Source organism: Lentinula edodes (genome assembly GCF_021015755.1).
Source record: "Lentinula edodes strain Le(Bin) 0899 ss11 chromosome Unknown C8R40scaffold_13, whole genome shotgun sequence".
Taxonomy (NCBI): Eukaryota; Fungi; Basidiomycota; class Agaricomycetes; order Agaricales; family Omphalotaceae; genus Lentinula; species Lentinula edodes.
The window spans coordinates 289005-309091 of record NW_025764319.1 but is presented as its reverse complement, the minus strand read 5'-3'; the positions used below and the strand labels follow the sequence as shown (position 1 = coordinate 309091).

Sequence of the window (20087 nt, the reverse complement as noted above, 5' to 3'; positions counted from 1 at the left end):
ATTTTTCAATTGTTTAAAACCTTCAACAGGTGGTCGTTCAATCTCGACAAAAGATAAATTATATTTACTAGTTATATGTGCATTCGATGTACATATATATATGACAACTACATCCGTATAGATACATACATACGTGGAGATGGATACAATGGCTCAACGCCTTTGTCTTCCTACAGGTTCAGCACCGTAGAAATTGATAGCTTGTTTATCCAAAAATTCTCGGAGATGATGTTTGAGTTTTGCAGATGGTTGTTGATCCTGTCCTTCTATCTTCGAAAGGAACACATCGAAATGTATAGGCTGCAATAACAAGTCAAAAACGTCGGTCACTCGTTGAAGAAACTCGACTCGACAGAAACCTACCTCCAATCTCAAGATACGAAGATGCAGCGTCGTATCTTTCATAATTTTGTTCCTTATGTCCTCCGCCCATGCTGCATCAATCACAATTTTCTCCTTAATAGCGGGCTTCTTTCGAAGAGCAGTAGTACTGCGGGAACGAGACTTTGACTTAGGGGACAGGGGAGCGGGCGATAATTTTGACGGAGTTCTGCGAAGGGGTTGATTTGTAGTGGAAAGAGAATGTGTATTGTCTTCTGGATCATAATGCAGATAGGCATCGTCCATATACTGCCTCATATCTTCGTCCGAGGTATAATAGCGATCCTTAAAAGGACTGTATGTCGGTGGACTGGCAGAGGAAGTCAATGAAATGACTTTTTGAGGAGAAGGGGTGAGCGGGGGCGAGTTGGGAGTTCCGAAAGTCTTCGAGATCTTCAGGGTAGCCTGATTCGGTCTTGAAGATGTAGAAATAGGGGATCGTGAATGTGAATATGAATTGCGAGGGACCTGTGAGTTATCAGTCTGCTTCTCAATGAACAACATAGGTTGACGTACAGGATATTTATTATTGGATAGGGTATGCAAGTTATGGACATCAATATCCATTAGCGGCTGGAGAACCTCGCCCATTCCCGATGATGATATTGGAGGTGAAGGGGGAAGTTGTTGGATGGGAGGTGAAAACGGAGAGAAGGAAGTATTGGGAGAAGAGGGAGGCGATTCATGAGTTCCTCCGTCGTTGTAAAACATGTATCGAGCTTGCAAGCCGCTTCTACTAGCTAAACTGCTTTTCGCAAACCTCGGCGTCGAAGACAGCACAAAATTGATGGATAGATCACTGTCTGAATGTTCACCAGTTCCATGTTCGCGTAGGGCTCGTACGTCCGAGTCCCCTTTGGCAACTATCGCTCGAGCTTTCAGCAGGATAGCATTTCGCATTTCTGCAATGTCCTTGACTGTACTCTTTACTTCCTGCCGCCTAGTTCGCTTCTTCGGAGCTGCATCGTGCATGACTTCGTCGAAGAAAGTCTTCGGAGATGCATCGTCAACGACTATGGATGTGCCTTTGCCCTTGGGCTGAACTGCAGGTGAAACCATAATACCCTTGCGGATTAGGTCGACCAACGTGTCGTCCTGAACGCCGTGCTTCTTTGCACATGTTTTGAAGTGAGTGAGCTTTTGGGACACACTTTTTCGCGTGGTCCATTTCAAGTTACAACACACGCACATCAGCAGACGGGAGATGGAGTCCGCATTAAATTCGTCACTGAGCCGCTGAACCAAGGTCTGCGCAGTAATCTTCTTTACTATAGCCGATCGGGAACTACCGAATGAGGTAGACATCGCCCGTGCAGAATGTGAGGGGTTTGTTTTTGGTTTGTTAGGCCGAGCGCTGGTATGTGCATACCTCGCTAACCGTAGTTCGGGCAGAGTGTTGTCCAACTCAGAGTTATAGTCACCTAAATCAACAAACAACTGGGCGGGGCCCGCCGTTTTCGGCGCGAAAGATTTTGGTATAGTCCCAGCCGATTGTAGTAGTTCTATGGATGAATCTGTCGTATTTGTTTGATGAGCAGACACGACGACAAACGACAAACGCGTACCACTGATATCAATTATGCTGTTATCGACTTCTCCGTGAGATTTGGATTGTGGGAGGTCTGACATGTTCCTCTTGTTGAGAACATGTGAAGAGGTTTCTACCAGGCTATCATCTGTGGGTTCGCGAATTAGTTTCAGCCGGCTTGAGGAATGATGAGAAGACGCGCCAGATATTTCGATGACACTGTTCGAAAGTTCGAAATTCTGACTCGTGGCTTTCGTATAGCTATCGCTCGGCTTCTCGAAATGAGAACCCATTGCCTTGCTTGTTTGAAGTTGTTCGAGCCTCGCTGCCTCTCTTTCTGGCTCTGAATCCTCGACAACTTCTTCCTCAATCTTTCGCCGGTATCTTGGAGGCATTTTGCAGGGGTTGAAACCAGCGTGGATATGTCTTGAGGGCGAAGGAAAAAGTATGAGTCGTGATAGAGATAAAAGAAGAAAGCAAAGATACATCGCGTCGCGTTTTTGTCACATGCCATGTTCTTTTTGCTCATTTAATTCCTCTTGGTCTTTATCCAACGATCCATCTTGTCTTTTTGCATTTCATTTTAGGCGTGGTGGACGCTGGATTTCTCGATTGGTGATACAATGCAAGGAATGGCCCGGGGCGGCGACTCACAGCAGGTTTCTCCCGAGGAATTATTCCAAGTCATCAGCGACGCCACATCTCAGCAAGATCCACGGCGTGTCGAAACTTCTACTAAAAGGCTGAAGGAGCTTTTTCAACTACCTGGCGTATATGATGCACTCCATGAGATCGCAGCGGCGAAAACACTTCCTTTGGCAATCCGAATTCAAGCAAGTATACAGTTCAAAAACGAAGCATTGAAAAATTGGAAATCAAGAAAGTACGAATACGATTCGGTGCCGCCATAACTGAACGAATTGTAATTGACTGACCGTGCAGGCTTCAAAATGACCAGAATCGAGCGAATATACGGGCACGATGCATGACGTTTCTTGACGAAAGAGATGCAACGGTAAAACCCCCTCGTTGACGACCTACGATCAAGAGACATGCTAAATACCACCCTCAAGATTGCAGACTGTAACAAGGTCTCTGTCGCTAGGATCGCTCGGGCAGATTTTCCGCATGCCTGGTGTGTCTCCCTTCGTATCGATGTTCAGTCATTCATAGTGACATAATAATAGGCCCTCACTCATCGACGACTTGATGAGTGTAATAGATACTAATCTACAGCAGCGCTACGTTGCAAATATGGAATCCCCTCAATCTAATCTCGTACTTCAACGAGCACTACAACTTTTGTGTGGCGTTACGAAAGAATTTGCGAGTATGAAAATGTTGAATGGTATCAAGGTCATGAAGCAGGTATATGGTTATGATCCGCTCGTCAAGATACTGTTTCATGTAACTTTTTCAGATATTTGACCATCTGTATCAAACAATAAACGCCTACTTCGTTAAGGTTTTTGAGAACATCCAATTGGCTCCAGAGCCCCAAGCTTTCGAAAACACTCGGTTGTACACTGACCTAGTCCTTTCCCACCTTCTTTTCAAAACTTTGGTGACCTTGGTTACTTGGATTTGGCAACGGGTTAGCAAGATATCAGACGAAGAGAAACAAATACTCGAGCCTTGGGTTTGTGCCTACTATGAATAGGCATATATTGACCTAAAATTTGAACTTCTTCGTAGTTAACACAAGTTTTCCATGATTCTGTTCAACAATTACAACGCCTTGTGGTCCAGCGCGCCGTAGTTACCCAGCTTCAACCTCAAGATCCCTCGAACCTCAGTCCTCAAACGCTCATGACGCATCAGATCCTCGCAAAACATATCCGCCGCTTTGGGAAGTTCTATCTTCGGATGGCTTCTGTTGAGCCTAGGCGAATGGCAGTATTGCCTGGCTGTAGCGACGCAGTAATGTTCTATTGGAGCCAGATCGTGGAGGCTGCAAATAATCTTCCAGCCATTAAAGGTACAGTTGCTTATTCATTTCTAATAAAACTTTACTTACATAATTCTAGATGCCCCCTCGGCTTTATATCCTGTTCGATTTCTGGTTCAAGGACTTGTTTTCTTCAAGGATTTGGTTGGCCAATGGACGACTCATCGACGAGATGGATCGGCGAACAAAAATGGTTTGCTACAAACAAATACCTTTATTTTCTACCACTGAAATCAACGATTCAGTGTTGACGGCAAATTTCATCGATAATGCTGTCAAAATCATCATCACTCGTCTTCTACCTCTGACAAAAGATGATTTGGAAGGTCTGGAACAAGACCCCGAAGAATGGGTCAATGCGGAAGAGCAAGAGAATCAGCAGTGGGGGTATGAGCTTCGTCCATGTAGCGAACGTGTTTTGGTGCAGATATCAAACCAATATCCTGAATATGTGACACCATTGTTAAAGACAACTTTCGCCGAGGTTGCAGGTGGATGTTCTAATTTTCTTCACAAGTCAAATAACTCACGAGCTTTCCACAGATAAACCAGCTGCAGCGATAGGGATTGCGAACAAAGAGGCATTGTATTGCGCTGTCGGTCGATGTTGTCAAAAGCTGAAAGGAGAAATACCTTTCGAAGATTGGGTCAACCGAATCTTAACCGTTGAGGTGCAACTGCCTCCAAATGACCATTTGTTAGAATTATCTCTCGTTCTCCTTCATATTTGAAGCTTACTATGACCTAAGCGTTTATATACTACAGCGAAGGATTGCGTGGGTTCTCGGAAAGTGGATGTCCGAGTCGTGTTGTTCTCCCAACATCCCTACTATCTGGCAAATCTTGCTGCATCTTCTCTCACAGCGAGGTCAAGGATCGACGATCATTCGGCTAACGGCTGCTGTTGCGCTGCGGGAAGGTGTCGATGTAAGGTTATCGCACTTTCCTGCTTGATTCTCAGATAATGTTTGCGCTTCAGACTCTAGATTTCGACCCTGACGGATTTGCGCCTTTTCTTCCCCAGGCGGTCGCTCAGCTTATGAGCCTGATTGGCGAAGCGAACACTTTCGATAGCAAGAGGAAAGTGGATGATGCGCTCAACGTGGTCATCGATAGAGCCGGGAAACAGGTATGTACACCTCATGAATTGACTGCACTCACGGCACTCACCCGTCGATGTTTCGTTCAGATCATACCCCTTGTACCTTTGATTACCGGTCCCATCCCTGAACTCTGTAAGCTATCATACTTTTAAAACCTTTTTGCGTCTCTAAACCTTTGTAGGGAGGGAGGCAGATGATGATTGGCTCTTCAAAAGTTCTCTCCTTGTGACAATGACTAACGTCGTCAAGGTACAGGAGATATCGTAATTGTCTGTTATCTGGATACGACTAATACCTGTACACCAGGCAATTGGTCCGGAATCGACCGCGTTATCACACATCATAGTCCCGCTGGTGAAGGAAAGCATGAGCCAAGGCGTATGTTTATTTTTATATATCCTGATCAAGCTTCTAATCCTTGGATAGTTCAATCTTGACGGAGACGGCAGTAATTTGTGGAGGGAGGCTATGAGAAACACGCTTACAATTGATAATCCTGGTCCCAATGGAACTCTTGCTAGTCTTATGGATATACTGGTACATCATCTGAAAACCAACTTAGAACTGCTCGGAACCATGATCAACATCATGGAGTCGTATTTCGTTCTTGACCCTGCCCGCATGTTACAGGTATGGTCCGTTATTTTAACACTCTGCTCATTTTGACCTCACCAACTGCTCGACAGATTGACGCTGTGGCCTTGCTTGATGTTTTCCTTACTCTGCTCAAAGGTCCGGCACTTCAGCAAAACAAAAAGGATGCACTTAGTGCACTGAGTCTTTTGATTCAACTTTCTCCTGTACAATTGTGGGGCGAAGCCATGCATAAGTCTGGTCTATTTCCCTATCTTTTAGATATTTTCATGATGGACAAGGTATATCCCAGTACTTGTGCTGTCGTTTTGATTCCACTAATGTTCAATAGGAAGAGAATACCCAAATTCTTTGTGAGATCGAATACCTCCTCTCGCGCATTGCGCTGTCGAACCCAGTGGCGCTCCTTCAGCTAATAAAGGATGCGACGCCACTTGTCGGAGTTGAAAGAACTGAAGAATTGCACAAAGTACATGTACCTATGACTGAGGCGAAAGTATATGATCTTTTCTTGGATCGCTGGTGGGGCACCGTAAGTATTTTTCACTCTAAATCCCCCTCTGCCCCTTCAACTGTTTCCCATGTAGTTCGATTATATGTCGGAACCCAGACATCGAAAACTCGTGGCTATGGGGACCGCTGCGCTTGTCAGCACTGGACAACCTGAAATTCTTGGTCGCTTACATTCCGAAATTTTCAACCTTTGGATGGATGTATTCGGTGAGATCAGGGAGGCTCAGAATCCCGTCACGACAGACGAGGATGGACAAGAGGTGCCATCGTACCTTACCCTTTACTGGGAAAAAAGTGATGCACCTGCATCTTACTATCAAGGTTCAGAGGGCACACCTGAATATGAGCGACGGAAAGTAGTACGTCCACAAAGCTCGTCTCATTCGCTAATGCTCAATGTAATTCTAGATTTTTGAATCAGATCCCGTCCGTACGACGCAATTGAGTACGTTTGTTGGCGGTAAACTACGTGAAGCCGAAGCCAAGACACCAAATTTCCAGCAACAATATCTAATAGGAGCTGATCCTACGGTTCTTCAGCAAATTCAGGCTGAGCTCCATGCTTAAATGCCGCTTAAACTTCATACTATCATGTTGTCAATCTCATGTTACTTTTTGATCTATTTTACAAGACCTACACCTATTTACTAGCTGAAGTTCTACATGCTATGTTGAATAACCGTCAGATAGACCCGATTCGCTATAACTCCCAATAGATTCGGAAATGTCTGTGACATCGAAATCCAGGTCACTGCTGAATGCATAATCACTTCCGTTGACTTCGCTTTCTGCTGTTCCTGCTGAGGGATCCACGACAAATCTTTCAGCACTCTGGATTATCTGTGCACATCTGAGACATTCCCAGCCTTGAGTATCATGAGTATCGTCTGCATTGCGCATCATGCGTTCAGCTATGCAATGATAACAGTAAGTATGTTGACAATCTGTGATGTAGGGTGTATTTATTGGATGTGTAGGTGTCGTTTCGGGCTCTTGCACCCCTTCCGAGGAGAAGAGTTGTGTGGCATTACTAAAAGTCATTGAGGCTTCTGTCATGTTGAGACTGAATGATGCGTTTTCGGTACAAATTGCACATTCGCTCTCGGGAAGAGACCAGTATTTTCCACGAGTTTTAGAAGCTGTAGTCGGTTTCGGCTGTGATGCAAGAGATGATAGTACGCTGGTTGACAGTCGATGGAAGCGGCGTTGAATTTTCCGAGTATTGATCAACGGAAGGAAAAATAGCAGAAATTCCTGAGAAGGATCTTTGTTTGCGATAATAGAGATCATAGGACATACTACATACCGTGAATGCATGCCAAACCATTTGGCGATTCATGAATTCATAGCTCACATCTCGCTGGACAAGCCTTCGTGCTGGTATCAAACGCAATTTGAATAGTCGATCTGTTACTGTACGGTATCTGAAATGAACGGGAGGGCCTTAGAAAAGTTACGCATGAGTTTGGATACAACGACATACTGTCCGTTCCAGAGGAAAACGACAAAGTTAGTAAGCCCGAGTAAGGCGTACGATGATTCCAAAGTTACAAGGAGGTCCCATGATTTGCGTCTTCGATCAGAGGAAGGTGCATCCGGCCAGGCTCTTGATAGTCCATAGGCGCGTAAGCGATTGTGAACATAAGGAACAACTATGGCTAAGGCTCCATGCATGAGCAAAAGCTGGCGAGGAAGGCCGGAAGCTTGCGGGGTGTAAGTATGGAGCCGGCGGAACCTTCAAGGGACGCACGAGCACGCTTCCGATCGTCAGACGTAGGATGGAAATACCGAAGACCTTGCAGTTTGGCACCGTAGCTGGCACCCATATTCCATACCGATAGCCGGTACAAAGTGAGTTGTATCAGCAGATGGATTTCTGCGTCGAAACGCCGCTGCAGCGTGGCCTTTCAGGAGAGGAGTAAGCAGTCAAAAGGGTTAGAATAATCAACAAACACATACACTAATTAGCGAAAGAGCCTTCCTCAGCGGTTCCACCAAGAGGTTCCCAAGTTCCGCGTCCAGCAATTCGGAATCAAGCTGTCCAACTCGTATGATACGGGAGGGCGGCGAATTCAATGAGCGGAGTTCATCTTGCATGCTTGATATATGAGGCTGCGCATTGTTCCAAGCATTGTCCCAAGACATTAAGAGAAGACGTTGCCTGTTGCTGCTCACAAGAGACGTTACGGCTAATTTCGGTCCGTCGTCCCACGTGGATTATGATGTTCTCGAGTCAGCAAGATTTCCCGATTGTGAACCAATCATCATTTGACCGAAATGGCCTCTGAGGCTCTACAACAGCTCATACTTGATACTCTCGAGAGACAAGACACGATAAAAGACACCAGGTCTTTAATATTTCCAAACCAATCGGAGCCGGCTTCCTCTCATGATTCCCAGATCACCATTCTGGGTGCTCTCAATTCCCTTCTCAGTCGAGATGTTCGTCTTTGCTATACTTCCCGAAATCTTCAGAATTAAATCACCGGGATACAGATGATTAAGTATGACAGCCACGAAGTCTTCTCGTACATACTTTCCCCCGAGGGCGCGCAAATTGCCAAAGAAGGATCACATGAAGCGCGGGTCTGGGCAGCACTTCCAGCAAAGGGTCAAGGTGCACCGATGACCCCAGCTCAACTCAAGAAGGAAGTAGGAGATGCCACTGCAAAAATTGGACAAGGAAATGCGTTTAAACAGAAATGGATTGCGAAAGAAGGTGATGGCTTGGTTAAAGCAGTATGTTTAATGAGCAAGTTGCGTAGAAATTTGGTTTACACGCTCATCTTAGGTGGGATCTATCAAGGATACGACCCAGCTAGACTTGCAAGAGGTAGAATTGACCGGCGATCTAAAATCAGGTGAAAAGGTTCTTGCTGATCTGCGGAAACGGAAACTTGTCGTCCAACGGTAAGTAGATACTGGTTAATCGTGGAGAACTACAGGTTCAGATATCTCTCGTATAGAAAAGGACAGTGGTTTACCGTGCACAAAGGTGTAAACTTCAGCACATCAATTGCAAAACCCGAAACTGATCTGACCGCTGAAATGATTGCATCGTCAGCTTACCTCTTCTTGAATATTGTCCAGAACTGAAAGCACATCTTTAGCGGTACCTGGAAGACATCGACGTTCAAGAAGTACAACTTCGAAGCTGAAGGTATCCCACCTGCAGGCGGTGCTTTACACCCATTACTCAAAGTGCGAGAAGAAATTCGGAATATCTTTTTAGAAATGGGGTTCGTAGGTACACACGTCCAAAAACGCATTAGACTTCTGAAATTCCACGCAGTTTCGCTGAAATGCCAACCTCATCCTTTGTTGAATCTGCCTTTTGGTGTTTCGATGCGCTGTTTGTACCTCAGCAACACCCCGCGAGGGATCTCCAGGACACCTTCTATATTTCCGGTAACTCTTTTCTAGGTATTTACATATTTCCGTGGCTCATGAACACACAGATCCCGTGAAATCCCTTCCTCCGGAGCCCTCATACTACAAGCGTGTTTCCACTGTCCATGAACATGGTGGTTACGGTTCCACTGGCTACCGTGCGCCTTGGTCACACGAAGAGTCTAGTAAACTTCTTTTGCGAACGCACACCACCGCATCTTCCACGTTCATGCTGTACAAACTCGCCGCTCGCTGTCGCGGAGAAGAGGTCGAAGGAGACGAAAATGAGTTTACACATGGGGCAAAGGCTACCACTAACCTTGGTGAAACTTCTGCAGACGATGGTTTTCGACCTGCAAAGCTATTCAGTATCGATCGGGTCTTCAGAAATGAAACAATGGACGCTACGCATCTGGCCGAATTCCATCAAGTAGAAGGGGTCGTCGCGGACAGAGGACTGACTCTCGCTGACCTGATCGGTGAGGTGAATCCTTCTACGTATCTTCTTATAGTTATTGATTGTATATCGTGTAGGTTTCATGAGAGTCTTTTTCAAAAAAATGGGTATAGAAAAAGTGCGCTTCAAACCAGCATACAATCCTTATACAGAGGTCAGAAATTCCCGAGCCAGTCGAAAGCTCATTTTAACGATTTCTTTTCTTGGAACAGCCTTCGCTCGAAATCTTTGCATTCCATCCCATGCTCAACAAATGGGTCGAGGTCGGCAACAGTGGTATGTTTCGCCCTGAAATGCTGGAACCGATGGGCTTCCCGAAGGATGTGCGAGTACATGGGTGGGGGTTGAGTCTGGAACGACCTACAATGATTCGGTCAGCTCCTTTTGATTCCTGTATTTCCTTCACTAAGCCCATTTTTTTCATCTCAGCTATGGAATAAATAACATCCGGACGCTTCTGGGACACAAAGTATCTATCGAGGGTATTGAAAACTCTGCGGCAGTCATGTTTTGAGAACGTAGAGTACTTACTGTCGTCGAAATGTTCACCCGGACTTATTACTAGCCGCCTTACAACGACGCGTCCACAGGAAGCGTCAGCCGGGTCGGATTCTTCCGGCCACGAGCATTTGGCGGATATATACAAAATCCTGACAATAGTAATCTTGCAGCTGGTCCTTGCTGTCATGCAATCGAGAGGCGACGTTGACCACATTGACTGGACAGCTCCATCCAGCATGTCCTTAGCCTTCTGTCGCTTGAATACTAGTTCTCAGTCTATGTTATGTTCTGATGCCTTCCGGTGTGTTTTCAGTGCGTGCGTGTTGTGGCAGGCTATATGGAACGTGCCAATTGGTTACTCTCCATGCTCGAATAGCGCTGGATGCTTTCTTTATGCATGGTCCGAGAACAGCATCTGATCATCGATCTCTGTATACATGCAGATGCAGGCTGAATAGTCTTCGTTCCATCGATCTCCAAGTGTTCACCGCGTTGTTTCCTTTCCGTTTTCGAAGAATTGCTTATATTGATGGCTGCTCCGACTCCTTCTTCTATCTGTTCGAACTTTTGGGTGCTGGTGCTCCATTACCCTTCGATAACTAGTGTATCCTGACTTGTTCTGTATTGTGCGTATTCGTGCTCCTCTAATGCTTTATCATGCTGAATTCCTCGTGCTGTCTTACAGTATCCGGTTCAAGTAGTGAGCAAGATGGCCATGAAGAGCCGAGTCGCCACTCTTCTTTCCAAAACTAGGTCGTCCAAAGGCAGCGTGAAGCAAGCCACGATAGATGAGCTTCGGACCGAGAAGGAGGAGCTTGAAGTTAAGGTCGATAAGCTCCAGGACGAATGTAATATATACCAGAAGAACGCGGAGGACGCGCGCACCGCTTGTCGTCAGGCTGAAGAAGTTGCTCAGAAAGCTAAGGAAATGCAATTGAGGGCGGAAGAAGAGAAGCAGACCGCTATTGAGAAGATGGAGGAGGCGCAACGCATTGCTGCTGAGCATGAGGAGGAGACCAAGAAACAGATCAGCGCGGCTGAGGTCTCCGCTTCTGCGGCTCGGGAGGCTGCTGAACGAGAAAAGCAAGCATTGGAGGCTCAGGGCGCTGCTGAACGAGCTGCAGAAGAAGAAAGGGCCAAATTCGAGAAGGCCGATCAAGCTAGGATTTTGACCGAAAAGGAGCTAGGAGCTAGGTTATCAGAGGTAGTGGATACGAAGGACGCCGCCGAGACCGCACGGGACGCTGCCCTCGAGGAGGCTGAGCGTGCTCGTGCCGCTCGTGAAGAGGCGGAAACAGTGGCCAGGGAAGAACGACAGGCTCGAGATATTGCAAACGAAAGGTGCCGGGATGCAGAGCTTACCGCAGAAACCAAGGTTCAAGAGGCTTACACGGCCAATCTCCAGAGAGAAGACGCTCTCATCCTGCTCGCAGATATGGAGCAAGCAAAGTTGAAGGCTGAAGATAGCGCGTCTTTAGAAAAACTCGCACGAGAGAATGCTGAGAACGAGATGCGTCAAGCAGAGGCTCTGTCTGCTGATCTCGCGGAACAAGTGCGAAAGTTGGCAGAGGAAAAGGAAGGACTGGTCGCCTCTCTGCGTGAGATGGAGTTTTCGCTCTCTCGTGCTCAGGACGAGCTCGTCCAAACCCAAATTAGTCTCTCAGATGCGAAGGATAACGCCGAGTTGGGGTTGAGAGAATCCGAGCGTCGTGTTGAAGAGCTGACAGTGTTAGTACAGGAGTGGAGGGAACGAGCTGAGGATGCTCGATCCATGAAGGAGGACTTTGAGCGTGCACTCGAAAAGAGTAGGGACGCTCAATACGATGCCCAGAAGCAGGCTGAAGATCATCGAAAGGCCAAGGAAAAGGCTGAAGTTGAAAAACGCAACGCAGAACGTTACTCCCAGAAGCAAGAAGCCCAGGCTAAGAAGGATCGGGAGGCTGCCATCTCGGCCATCGCAGCTAAAGACGAGGCAGAGAGAAATGCCAGGAAAGCTTTGGAGGCATTTGATGAAGCGCAACGCAAGTGGAAGGATGGTGTCCAGCCGGCGACTTCTCCGTCGGAGTCTCAAGTGGATGCTCTGAGGAGATCTCGCCAGTTCCGTGAAGGCGCTTTCCACGTCGGAGTAGCCGGTCTCACCGGTACAGGAAAATCTTCCTTGATCAACGCACTTATGGGGGTCATCACTGGCACGGCAGAGGCAGTACCAACTGGCACTCAGTCTACCAAGTCAGTGGGGAGATACATCGATGCCAGACGCAATTATCCCCATATTTGGTATGATGTTCCAGGAGCGGGAACGCTTACTGCTCCCAGCTGGAACTACTTCCATGATCAGGGTTTATTCGTGTTCGACGCCATCATGGTTGTCTGGGACAACCGTTTCACTGACGTCGACATCGCAGTGCTGGAGAACTGTGTACGACTGAAAATCCCCGCTTTCATCATCCGTACCAAGTCCGATGTCCATATCACCAATATCGAAGAGCGTATGAGAGACGTTGTCGAAGCTGATCCTACGCTCACCAACAAGGACCGCAAGTCCCGTTTTACCGTCATTCCGTTCTCTGCTCGCGCAGAGTACATATCGGAGACGCGCCAGGGTGTCGAGCTTAGTTTGCACAACGCGAACTTGCCTTCAATGAAAGTCTATCTCGTGTCCAACAAGACAATCACCAAGATCGTACAGGGAGATAAGAATATGAGGAACGTGAGAGTCATTGACGAGTTCGATCTCTTGAACGACATTTGGGCATTGAGGAGAGCTACTAGCAGAGGTGGTGGATCTACCATTCCTCGTATGCATAATGTAAGGGCCAATACGACGCCGGTTATGTGATTGTTGTGGGTAATAATTGTGGCGCAGGCTGCCATCTTATCATCCTTTTCTTCTGTTTCTCTATGGGTTTTTTCTTTTATGCAAATGCCATTATGCCTTCCCCCGCTATGTGGAAATTATACCGTGTATGTCTAAACTATATACCGTTCACCGACTCTAGTATGCTGTACTACACTCCTAGTATAATCTTATAGGTACACTAAAATGTTCGTATTTTCACCTCGTATAATTCAGTTGTTTACCTTCGTTCTTTAACCTCTTTCATCGTCGTTGGGCAGAGTTCATCAGGGTACTCCGACGCTGTCAAACTCGTGTGATGGTGTGGATATCAAGTAGACCTCAAGTGCTCCAGGCTGTCACTTTGGATGTGAGCTTTGGCGAGTTGTGCTACTCACCTATTCAGTACCTCTGTAGGACGTGGTAGAATGAACATTCACTGGATATGCGTTCGTTAAGAACAACGATGGGCTTCGCTTTAATCAACAAAGAGAGGAAAGATGTCACAAAGGATAAGTTATTGCTTTCAATCCACCCAGAATCCACCCCAAAATTGGACAATTTTTTGATCTGCAAGCACACTTTGAACTTGTTTTGTTTCAAAGGTTCCACAGCTCTGGAAGCCCTGAGGCGTGGTCGACGAAACGGAACTTCCAATTTAACCCAGTATTTAATATCGTCGGTCGATGTAGGAAACAGGGATTACTAGTTGACTACGAGTCTCATACGCGTCCTCTCTTTTTAACTCATCGCATACAAAGCGAAATAGAGACGTTCAACCTGGACGGCGTCTTTAATCATGTGAGGTACATTTCCAGTGTCCGACCAATGTTCCAATGTCCCTTCACGGCGTCCATCACCGTGAAGAAGCACCTATACACTAGTGTTACTTCGGATCTTTTTCTATCGTGGAATAGTCGGAAACTAACTATCAGAGCATGGGGCACAGGCAGATGATTTACGGGATTGGTTTTCGAGGCCTTTCTGGAATTTGGACGTATTTAATCTTGCTGTTCTTGTGATGCAATTGCCTGCTGTCCACTAACAGCGTTCGAGTTGCCATCGAGTCTCGGTCTTGGCACAGGTATGTCCAGTGTCCACCGTCAGTTTCTTCTTTGATTGATTTTGGATGATCATCAGACTGTGTCCAAGCCGTTAAAGTGCACCAAAGCCCATTCAGCTCGTTTACTACCTAAAACAATGCTTTCCTTCTTTCAGAGACCCTCGTCGAGCATATACATCCTTGCCTGCGTATATGCGTTTTCAACCATTCGAATAGCAGATGCTCAAATTCCAGACTTTCCATCTTGCGCTAATAGCTGTATTCAAGCTTCCCTTCCGGCGACTGGATGCACAACGTCCGTTTCTCTTCCTTCACCCTGTCATCACGCTGACGACTATATCTCACAGAGACGACACAAGCTGCTTATGCACAAATTCAACATTTGCCTCTGCTGTACTTCAATGCTCCGCGATGATCTGTACTGCAGATGACCAGGCCACGGTGAATAGTGATTTGAACAGTCTCTGTGATAGTAAGTAGGAAATCTATCTTCATTTGTGGACTCCTGCTAATGCGATTCAAAAAATGTATAGTCGCCACCTCTTCCTCTGGGCTTCCAGGCACTTCGACCGGTGCGTTTTCTTTCATCGCTGCGCCTTCATCCTTCACTTATCCTCCTACAAAGGAACATTTTCGGAAACAACATCCGCCTCTTCTTCCGCTATAACTACAACGGAATCCGATACTGGCGTGATAACTCTCACAACGACTCTTCCCGGAGGTTCGTCCGTGACTGTGACTGCGACATTCACGCTTTCTGCTACTCCATCACCTCCAATCTCATTCACCTCTTCGGTTCCCGTCATTGTGCCGTCTACTTTCTCATCCGCTACTTCGAGTGCCAGTGGCATTGTCACTAGCGTCCTCTCATCCTCTGTTGCCTTTGTAACAAGCAGTCCAGTCCCCTCGCTAAGTAGTTCGAGTACTAGTACCAGTGCTACGAGGCCGGTCACTACTTTGACAAGTACAGCAGGGAACGGTGTATCGACGGCACCGGCAGCTACAACTAGCAATACATCAGCATCATCGAACAGTGCAGCCTATCCACCGTCAGCTAGCCGCGATGCAGGTGCCATGGTTATTTTTACCTTCCTTGGGACTATGGCGGTGCTCATCAACATGTTTTGAGGATGGACAAAACGGTCAATTGAAACTGGTCGGGATGTCTTTGGCGTATTCTCCGCTATTCAAATGATCGGCAATGAACAATTGATGGTCTTTCATCCTACTCTGATGTACATGTGTATTGTTCTCTTTATCTATTTTCCCATTAGTGTCGTGCTAACTATGTACGTTCGTTTAGTCTGTCTGATTACATTTTTACAACATTGTTGCAAGTACCTCGCATAAGGAATTGATTCTCAGAGTTTGAATGAACGTGCTGCGAGACAAAGAGGATGAATGTACTGAAGACATCTGCAATCATTCCTATCAGATCAAGAATCATGTTTGCCTCAATTTTCTAGTTAGTGATAATCGTGCTTTAGGCCTTTTAGGGTATTCAACGCAGCAATGGAGTGACACTGTACATTAACCTCGCCCCCGAGTCGGGGCCCGCCAGAACTCAAAAAGGAATAATTTAGTTGAGGCGAGAGGATCAGAATGACGTTTGGAGCTTAACTAGCAGTGACACCGAAATTAAGCTGACAGGTATGTAAACTGAATAGCCCTCCTCCATGCTCCCTCCTATTCTCATCCACGCTTTTTCAGCATGTTTTCTCCGGAGTTACGATGATCATTGCGACTCCCTGCGAGGCTGTGACTGACCAGGGTTTACATGTGTAGGAAGGCCAGAAGCATGCCGGAATTATCATATTCGAGCACGATCCATCGATGCATCGTGCAGGGTGCGTGCAGGCAGCCCTATAAGTTACCTTATCAAACATATAATGAAAAGTTACAGGGAACTAAATCTCTACTTCTTACAACAAATCCCCTTCGCGGCGCAGCTTCACCTTTCATTTTACACTCTATTTTCTGCCAACAATCCCTTTCACTTTATCTAGCAGAAATTCTTCGAATACCTTTCGTGTTTCTATTATCAACTCCTGTACGTTTGTTTCCTTCTCTCCGTTGACTCGATACTGACCTCGTCTTTCTAGTAAGCAACCCACAACGATGAGCGCCAACGGTCACAGTGTCAACCCCGGTATCGCCCGTACGATGACTGGTCTGCTAGAGCGTACCCGTTCACGTCGTACGTTTACCAAAGACAGCTTCACCTCCGCAACCAGCACCCCTTCACCTCCTTCGAAGCCAAAAACCCCTAAAGTCGAAGATCTCCTCGCCGAGCAGTCCAGGCTTCAGTCGGAGCTCGAGAAAGCCGTCCAAGACTGCAAGGTTGCCGAGAAGGGCAAAGCTGAAGCTGAGCTTCGGTCGCAGGATAGCTTACAACTGCTAGCCAAAGAGCGTCAGGCGTCACAAGATGTGAAGGCTGAGAGGGACGAAGCGGTGAAAGACGCTGATACCTCTAAGAACGCGTTACGTGCGGCTGAAGCACGAGCCGAGAAGGCGGAAGAAGAAAGTTGGGCCGCTAGAGAACAGATGGAAGAGGAGTTGAGGGAAGCTCGCAGGCTGGCCGAGGAAATGGAGGGAAAGCTTGTCCAGGCCGAGAAGGATCTCGCCGAAGCAGAGCAAGCTAAACTCGCAGCAATGACAGAAGTGGAATCCAAGAGGCAAGCTCTCGAACAAGCTCTTCAGCTTACAGATCGGTATCGGGTCGCAGCTGAGCAGATGGCGACTGAGAAGAGTGAGTTGGAGCAGGTTTCTCGCCAATCCTTGGAGCGGGCGAGACAGGAAGCCCAATCGAGTAGGGCTGCGCTTGGGGAGGTTGAACGTCGGGTTAGTGAGGAGCAGGAGGCTAGGGAGAAGGCCGAGAGGGAGCTGAGGAGACGGAATGAGGAAGTTCCCACTCCGCATACGCTGTTTGGCTATGTGATGAGTACTCTGAAGTCGAGAGATCATACCAATGGCAATTCTACCCGTGGGTCGTCATCGTCTTCCTGGATATCGGGCTGTGTCATCGCCTAGATCTTTCATCCTTCACTTCACACACTCCTTCCTCTGTACGCCTTGTATCCTCTATGCGCATGACGACGAGCAAACGATGCATTTTGCCATCAAACACATGTATGACCTGTTGTATAGCTTAGTATACCATGCCATCTTCATTATTTTCACTTACTTATCTGCATGTTCGTGATGATATATCCTCACGAATCCTTCACTTATTTATTCTACGTGTACTTTACAATCGTTTACAAGCTCGTTATTGGTCTGCAATAATCTTGTTTGATGTTTTCTTCGACGCACCTTAGAAAACGGTAGCCTGGTAAGCGCCCAAACTACACAACCTGTTATAAATACAGTCGCACAGGAGAAGTTGAAACTTGATTTCGATATAAATCATACAAATCGAAAACACGAAATAGATTACAACGTTGTAACTAGAATGAAAACACAGCAGCGTTCTTTCTCGTCCCGAACATATAGACTAGTGCTTGACTCATGAAAAGGCCGACAGTGATACCAATAGTGACTGCGATCATTGCGCCCCCGATATCTATACCATTTCCGTTAGCTGTTATTCCTCCGGCTTGTGAGAGTCCAGACTACGTCAGTCCCTGTTAACTGTGCTTCTCGGATGGAACGAGGGCAAAAACACGTACTGGAACCAAGAATAATACTCCCGTTACCATGGAGGTGAACGCAGTTCCACCCATCTTTCGTGAATAAGCGTTGCCCAACACGCCTACCGTGAAAGCTCCAATAGCAGATACGACATCAGAACGGTTGAAGATGTAATGATTAGCGATTTTGTTCGATGCATATGATGCACATGAAATCACGACCATAACTGGCAATTGCTTGCTCCGGAAGGGTTGTAAATTGGCCAGTGACGAAAATAACGAGAAAGTTGGGACGATGAGAAAAGCAGTCCACATTGGGAAGGGCTGCAAGAACCAGGGAAAGTGCTTTGGTCTATAACATCCGTCGATGATATCCGCTGTGTTGGAAGGTACAGCATGCGTGAATGTCCAAGTTCCGACGACGGGCAGCGTTCCATTATCTGTACTGTTGTCCGCAACCCAACTTCCAGCCAGGATTGTAGTGGATGATAGAGACGCGGCGAGAGTATCAAGTTTACGGCGCATACTTCTATCAAGCAAAAGATAGAAATCGGAGCCTATTTGGAGACCAAAGCCCTGTGAGAGAGAAAACGATGGCGTAGGTAAGATGGTGATGCTAGGTGAAGCGGAACAAGATGCAGACCAGAAACAGGGTATAAATGAGGGCATATACCATCTTGACACTACCACAAACAATATTCTTTGACGCAAGCTCGAGGGAGCTACTTACTATCATCGGAAACTATTAATACATGCGCGCGTTATACCCATATTGGAACACCTACAAATTAAGTATCCCGGGAGAATGCCGACAATGCCGGCGGAAGATATTGCGGTATAACAGAAAATCCGGCTCCGAATGCTACTAAGACCTCTTGAAGAAAATGACACGAATATGGCCACTGTGATCCTACATTTGTTTCAGTAGACGGTACAGGAAGCAACAAAACACCACTCACTCAAATACGTTCGCGTATAAGGTACTTTTGGCTGCGCAGAGCTGAAGCAAGGACATAATCAACGCTCCTGCACCAGCTATCCACATATCTAGGAAGGAACCCCCAAAAGCCAAGGGACAAATGAGCGCAGAAAGGCAAAACGCCAACAGGCACCGGAAAGCGGCCGAATACAAGGGCGGAGCCTTCAGGAGGTCTTCCAATTCGTTACTTGCTTTTTTGGCGCTTATCTCATCGTGGACGACCGAACGATAAATTAAGTGCACCTTGTGTAGCGCTCCTAGCGCAAGTCTTCCATTGCACTTGATGAAATGAGTCTCTGAGGTTCCTAGATCCTGATCTCCGAAAGAGCAAATAATGACGCCTGGTAAATGAATAAATTCGGCTTCAACTTCGAGAATGCGAGCTGCTGCTATGAGTTGCGATTCGATTCTATGAGATGGTGCACCGAATGTCATGAGCGCACGAGCTAGCTTGATTAGAAACTCTTGACGATTAACCATTGCTATTGAAGGATGGTGTTAGCTGGGAGTGTGCAGCTCATAATAATCAAAAACCTTACATGTAACGTTAAATTCGATCTTTACACGCATGAGATGTTTTCGACGGTGACGGTAGTCCATTTGCCGTAGAGTGTTCTTTTCAATATCATGTGGATCCTCGAGGTACTTAGCCTTGACACCAGTAACACGAGGGTCGTCTGGGTCCATGACCTGAGAGTAGGTAGACACCATCGAGTCGTTATGACGAAAGTCTGGGCGATACGGACGGTAGTCATAGTCATTAGAGTCGTCGGAGTGTTGAGATTTCATTTCTCGGTTGAGCTCAAATAGGTCCAGCATTTGAGAAGGTAAACCACGATTCTTGAGTGCTCTGTTCTTTTCTGGGTCCTGGTATTCTTCATCTGGATCATACTCCCGTAATGCTGATCCTTTAGCGAAGCTGACGCTGCGACGAACTGAGGAGCGAAGAGGACGATTCGGCGGAGGGGAATGATCGTCCCCAGGGTAAGCGTTTGGCGGAGGATTAATGTCAGCAGGATGCTGATAAGATGAGAAGGAATATTTATCGGAGTCATTGAAGTATCCGGGAGAGTCATTAGAAGCACTTGAGCGAGATGTGTAGTTGGATGGGTCTAGAGGTACTTGACTAATAAGGCGAGATGGGTTTATATTAGGATCATATGCC

General features: G+C 46.7%; 9 protein-coding genes across 9 annotated transcripts; 6 read left to right on the top strand and 3 right to left on the bottom strand.

Annotated features, from left to right (window-relative positions):
• Positions 1 to 32: 32 nt before the first annotated feature.
• Positions 33 to 2792, bottom strand: C8R40DRAFT_129523 (uncharacterized protein). The gene is made up of 5 exons (XM_046234121.1): positions 2112 to 2792; positions 1947 to 2057; positions 898 to 1895; positions 364 to 849; positions 33 to 300 (listed from the first exon to the last, which is right to left on the bottom strand). Exons 1-5 carry the CDS (start codon positions 2395 to 2397, stop codon positions 154 to 156), a joined length of 2028 nt encoding a protein of 675 aa, XP_046087440.1. The 5' UTR covers positions 2398 to 2792; the 3' UTR covers positions 33 to 153.
• On the top strand, positions 2415 to 6684 carry C8R40DRAFT_129327 (armadillo-type protein). The gene is made up of 19 exons (XM_046234119.1): positions 2415 to 2792; positions 2852 to 2924; positions 2983 to 3044; positions 3097 to 3277; positions 3330 to 3548; positions 3605 to 3887; positions 3937 to 4050; positions 4103 to 4348; positions 4401 to 4554; positions 4607 to 4784; positions 4837 to 4986; positions 5047 to 5092; positions 5142 to 5209; positions 5267 to 5338; positions 5387 to 5590; positions 5647 to 5835; positions 5886 to 6086; positions 6142 to 6426; positions 6476 to 6684. Exons 1-19 carry the CDS (start codon positions 2533 to 2535, stop codon positions 6632 to 6634), a joined length of 3144 nt encoding a protein of 1047 aa, XP_046087439.1. The 5' UTR covers positions 2415 to 2532; the 3' UTR covers positions 6635 to 6684.
• A 49-nt stretch (positions 6685 to 6733) lies between these two features.
• Positions 6734 to 8212, bottom strand: C8R40DRAFT_1160178 (peroxisomal biogenesis factor 2; the record flags this gene model as incomplete). Its single annotated transcript, XM_046229981.1, has 5 exons — positions 6734 to 7321; positions 7374 to 7491; positions 7551 to 7770; positions 7818 to 7971; positions 8027 to 8212. 5 exons carry the CDS (start codon positions 8210 to 8212, stop codon positions 6734 to 6736), a joined length of 1266 nt encoding a protein of 421 aa, XP_046087438.1.
• An 88-nt stretch (positions 8213 to 8300) lies between these two features.
• On the top strand, positions 8301 to 10429 carry C8R40DRAFT_1099404 (uncharacterized protein; the record flags this gene model as incomplete). The annotated part of the gene is made up of 10 exons (XM_046227863.1): positions 8301 to 8509; positions 8564 to 8806; positions 8859 to 8977; positions 9034 to 9126; positions 9178 to 9306; positions 9360 to 9475; positions 9526 to 9936; positions 9992 to 10068; positions 10127 to 10287; positions 10344 to 10429. Exons 1-10 carry the CDS (start codon positions 8345 to 8347, stop codon positions 10426 to 10428), a joined length of 1599 nt encoding a protein of 532 aa, XP_046087437.1. The 5' UTR covers positions 8301 to 8344.
• Positions 10430 to 11388: 959 nt separating this feature from the next.
• C8R40DRAFT_1042912 (P-loop containing nucleoside triphosphate hydrolase protein) lies at positions 11389 to 13254 on the top strand (the record flags this gene model as incomplete). The annotated part of the gene is made up of 2 exons (XM_046224123.1): positions 11389 to 11695; positions 12290 to 13254. The coding sequence occupies 2 exons, from the start codon at positions 11389 to 11391 to the stop codon at positions 13252 to 13254; spliced, it is 1272 nt and encodes a 423-aa protein (XP_046087436.1).
• A 704-nt stretch (positions 13255 to 13958) lies between these two features.
• Positions 13959 to 15629, top strand: C8R40DRAFT_1099394 (uncharacterized protein). The gene is made up of 6 exons (XM_046227862.1): positions 13959 to 14057; positions 14201 to 14335; positions 14392 to 14609; positions 14662 to 14786; positions 14848 to 14886; positions 14940 to 15629. The coding sequence occupies exons 3-6, from the start codon at positions 14452 to 14454 to the stop codon at positions 15440 to 15442; spliced, it is 825 nt and encodes a 274-aa protein (XP_046087435.1). The 5' UTR covers positions 13959 to 14057; positions 14201 to 14335; positions 14392 to 14451; the 3' UTR covers positions 15443 to 15629.
• A 369-nt stretch (positions 15630 to 15998) lies between these two features.
• On the top strand, positions 15999 to 16589 carry C8R40DRAFT_129404 (uncharacterized protein). The gene has a single exon (XM_046234120.1). The coding sequence runs from the start codon at positions 16092 to 16094 to the stop codon at positions 16389 to 16391; it is 300 nt and encodes a 99-aa protein (XP_046087434.1). The 5' UTR covers positions 15999 to 16091; the 3' UTR covers positions 16392 to 16589.
• On the top strand, positions 16022 to 17693 carry C8R40DRAFT_1099390 (uncharacterized protein). Its single transcript, XM_046227861.1, has one exon. It carries the CDS (start codon positions 16433 to 16435, stop codon positions 17342 to 17344), a length of 912 nt encoding a protein of 303 aa, XP_046087433.1. The 5' UTR covers positions 16022 to 16432; the 3' UTR covers positions 17345 to 17693.
• Positions 17694 to 17760: 67 nt separating this feature from the next.
• C8R40DRAFT_1160176 (DUF1212-domain-containing protein) lies at positions 17761 to 19633 on the bottom strand (the record flags this gene model as incomplete). The annotated part of the gene is made up of 6 exons (XM_046229980.1): positions 17761 to 17925; positions 17983 to 18519; positions 18587 to 18672; positions 18729 to 18853; positions 18903 to 19404; positions 19462 to 19633. The coding sequence occupies 6 exons, from the start codon at positions 19631 to 19633 to the stop codon at positions 17761 to 17763; spliced, it is 1587 nt and encodes a 528-aa protein (XP_046087432.1).
• Positions 19634 to 20087: the final 454 nt, after the last annotated feature.

Bases quoted from the DNA above. Each gene is read 5' to 3' on its own strand.
- C8R40DRAFT_129523 (XM_046234121.1), bottom strand. From the start codon at position 2,397: ATGTATCTTTGCTTTCTTCTTTTATCTCTATCACGACTCATACTTTTT. The intron at 850-897 runs GTACGTCAACCT...GATAACTCACAG, and splicing joins TATCCAATAATAAATATCCT to GTCCCTCGCAATTCATATTC. The intron at 301-363 runs GTAGGTTTCTGT...TTGTTATTGCAG, and splicing joins TTCGTATCTTGAGATTGGAG to CCTATACATTTCGATGTGTT.
- C8R40DRAFT_129327 (XM_046234119.1), top strand. From the start codon at position 2,533: ATGCAAGGAATGGCCCGGGGCGGCGACTCACAGCAGGTTTCTCCCGAG. The intron at 3,888-3,936 runs GTACAGTTGCTT...ACATAATTCTAG, and splicing joins TAATCTTCCAGCCATTAAAG to ATGCCCCCTCGGCTTTATAT. The intron at 6,087-6,141 runs GTAAGTATTTTT...TTTCCCATGTAG, and splicing joins TGGATCGCTGGTGGGGCACC to TTCGATTATATGTCGGAACC.
- C8R40DRAFT_1099394 (XM_046227862.1), top strand. From the start codon at position 14,452: ATGCTTTCCTTCTTTCAGAGACCCTCGTCGAGCATATACATCCTTGCC. The intron at 14,787-14,847 runs GTAAGTAGGAAA...AAAAATGTATAG, and splicing joins TTTGAACAGTCTCTGTGATA to TCGCCACCTCTTCCTCTGGG. The intron at 14,887-14,939 runs GTGCGTTTTCTT...CCTCCTACAAAG, and splicing joins GCTTCCAGGCACTTCGACCG to GAACATTTTCGGAAACAACA.
- C8R40DRAFT_129404 (XM_046234120.1), top strand. From the start codon at position 16,092: ATGTGTAGGAAGGCCAGAAGCATGCCGGAATTATCATATTCGAGCACG.
- C8R40DRAFT_1099390 (XM_046227861.1), top strand. From the start codon at position 16,433: ATGAGCGCCAACGGTCACAGTGTCAACCCCGGTATCGCCCGTACGATG.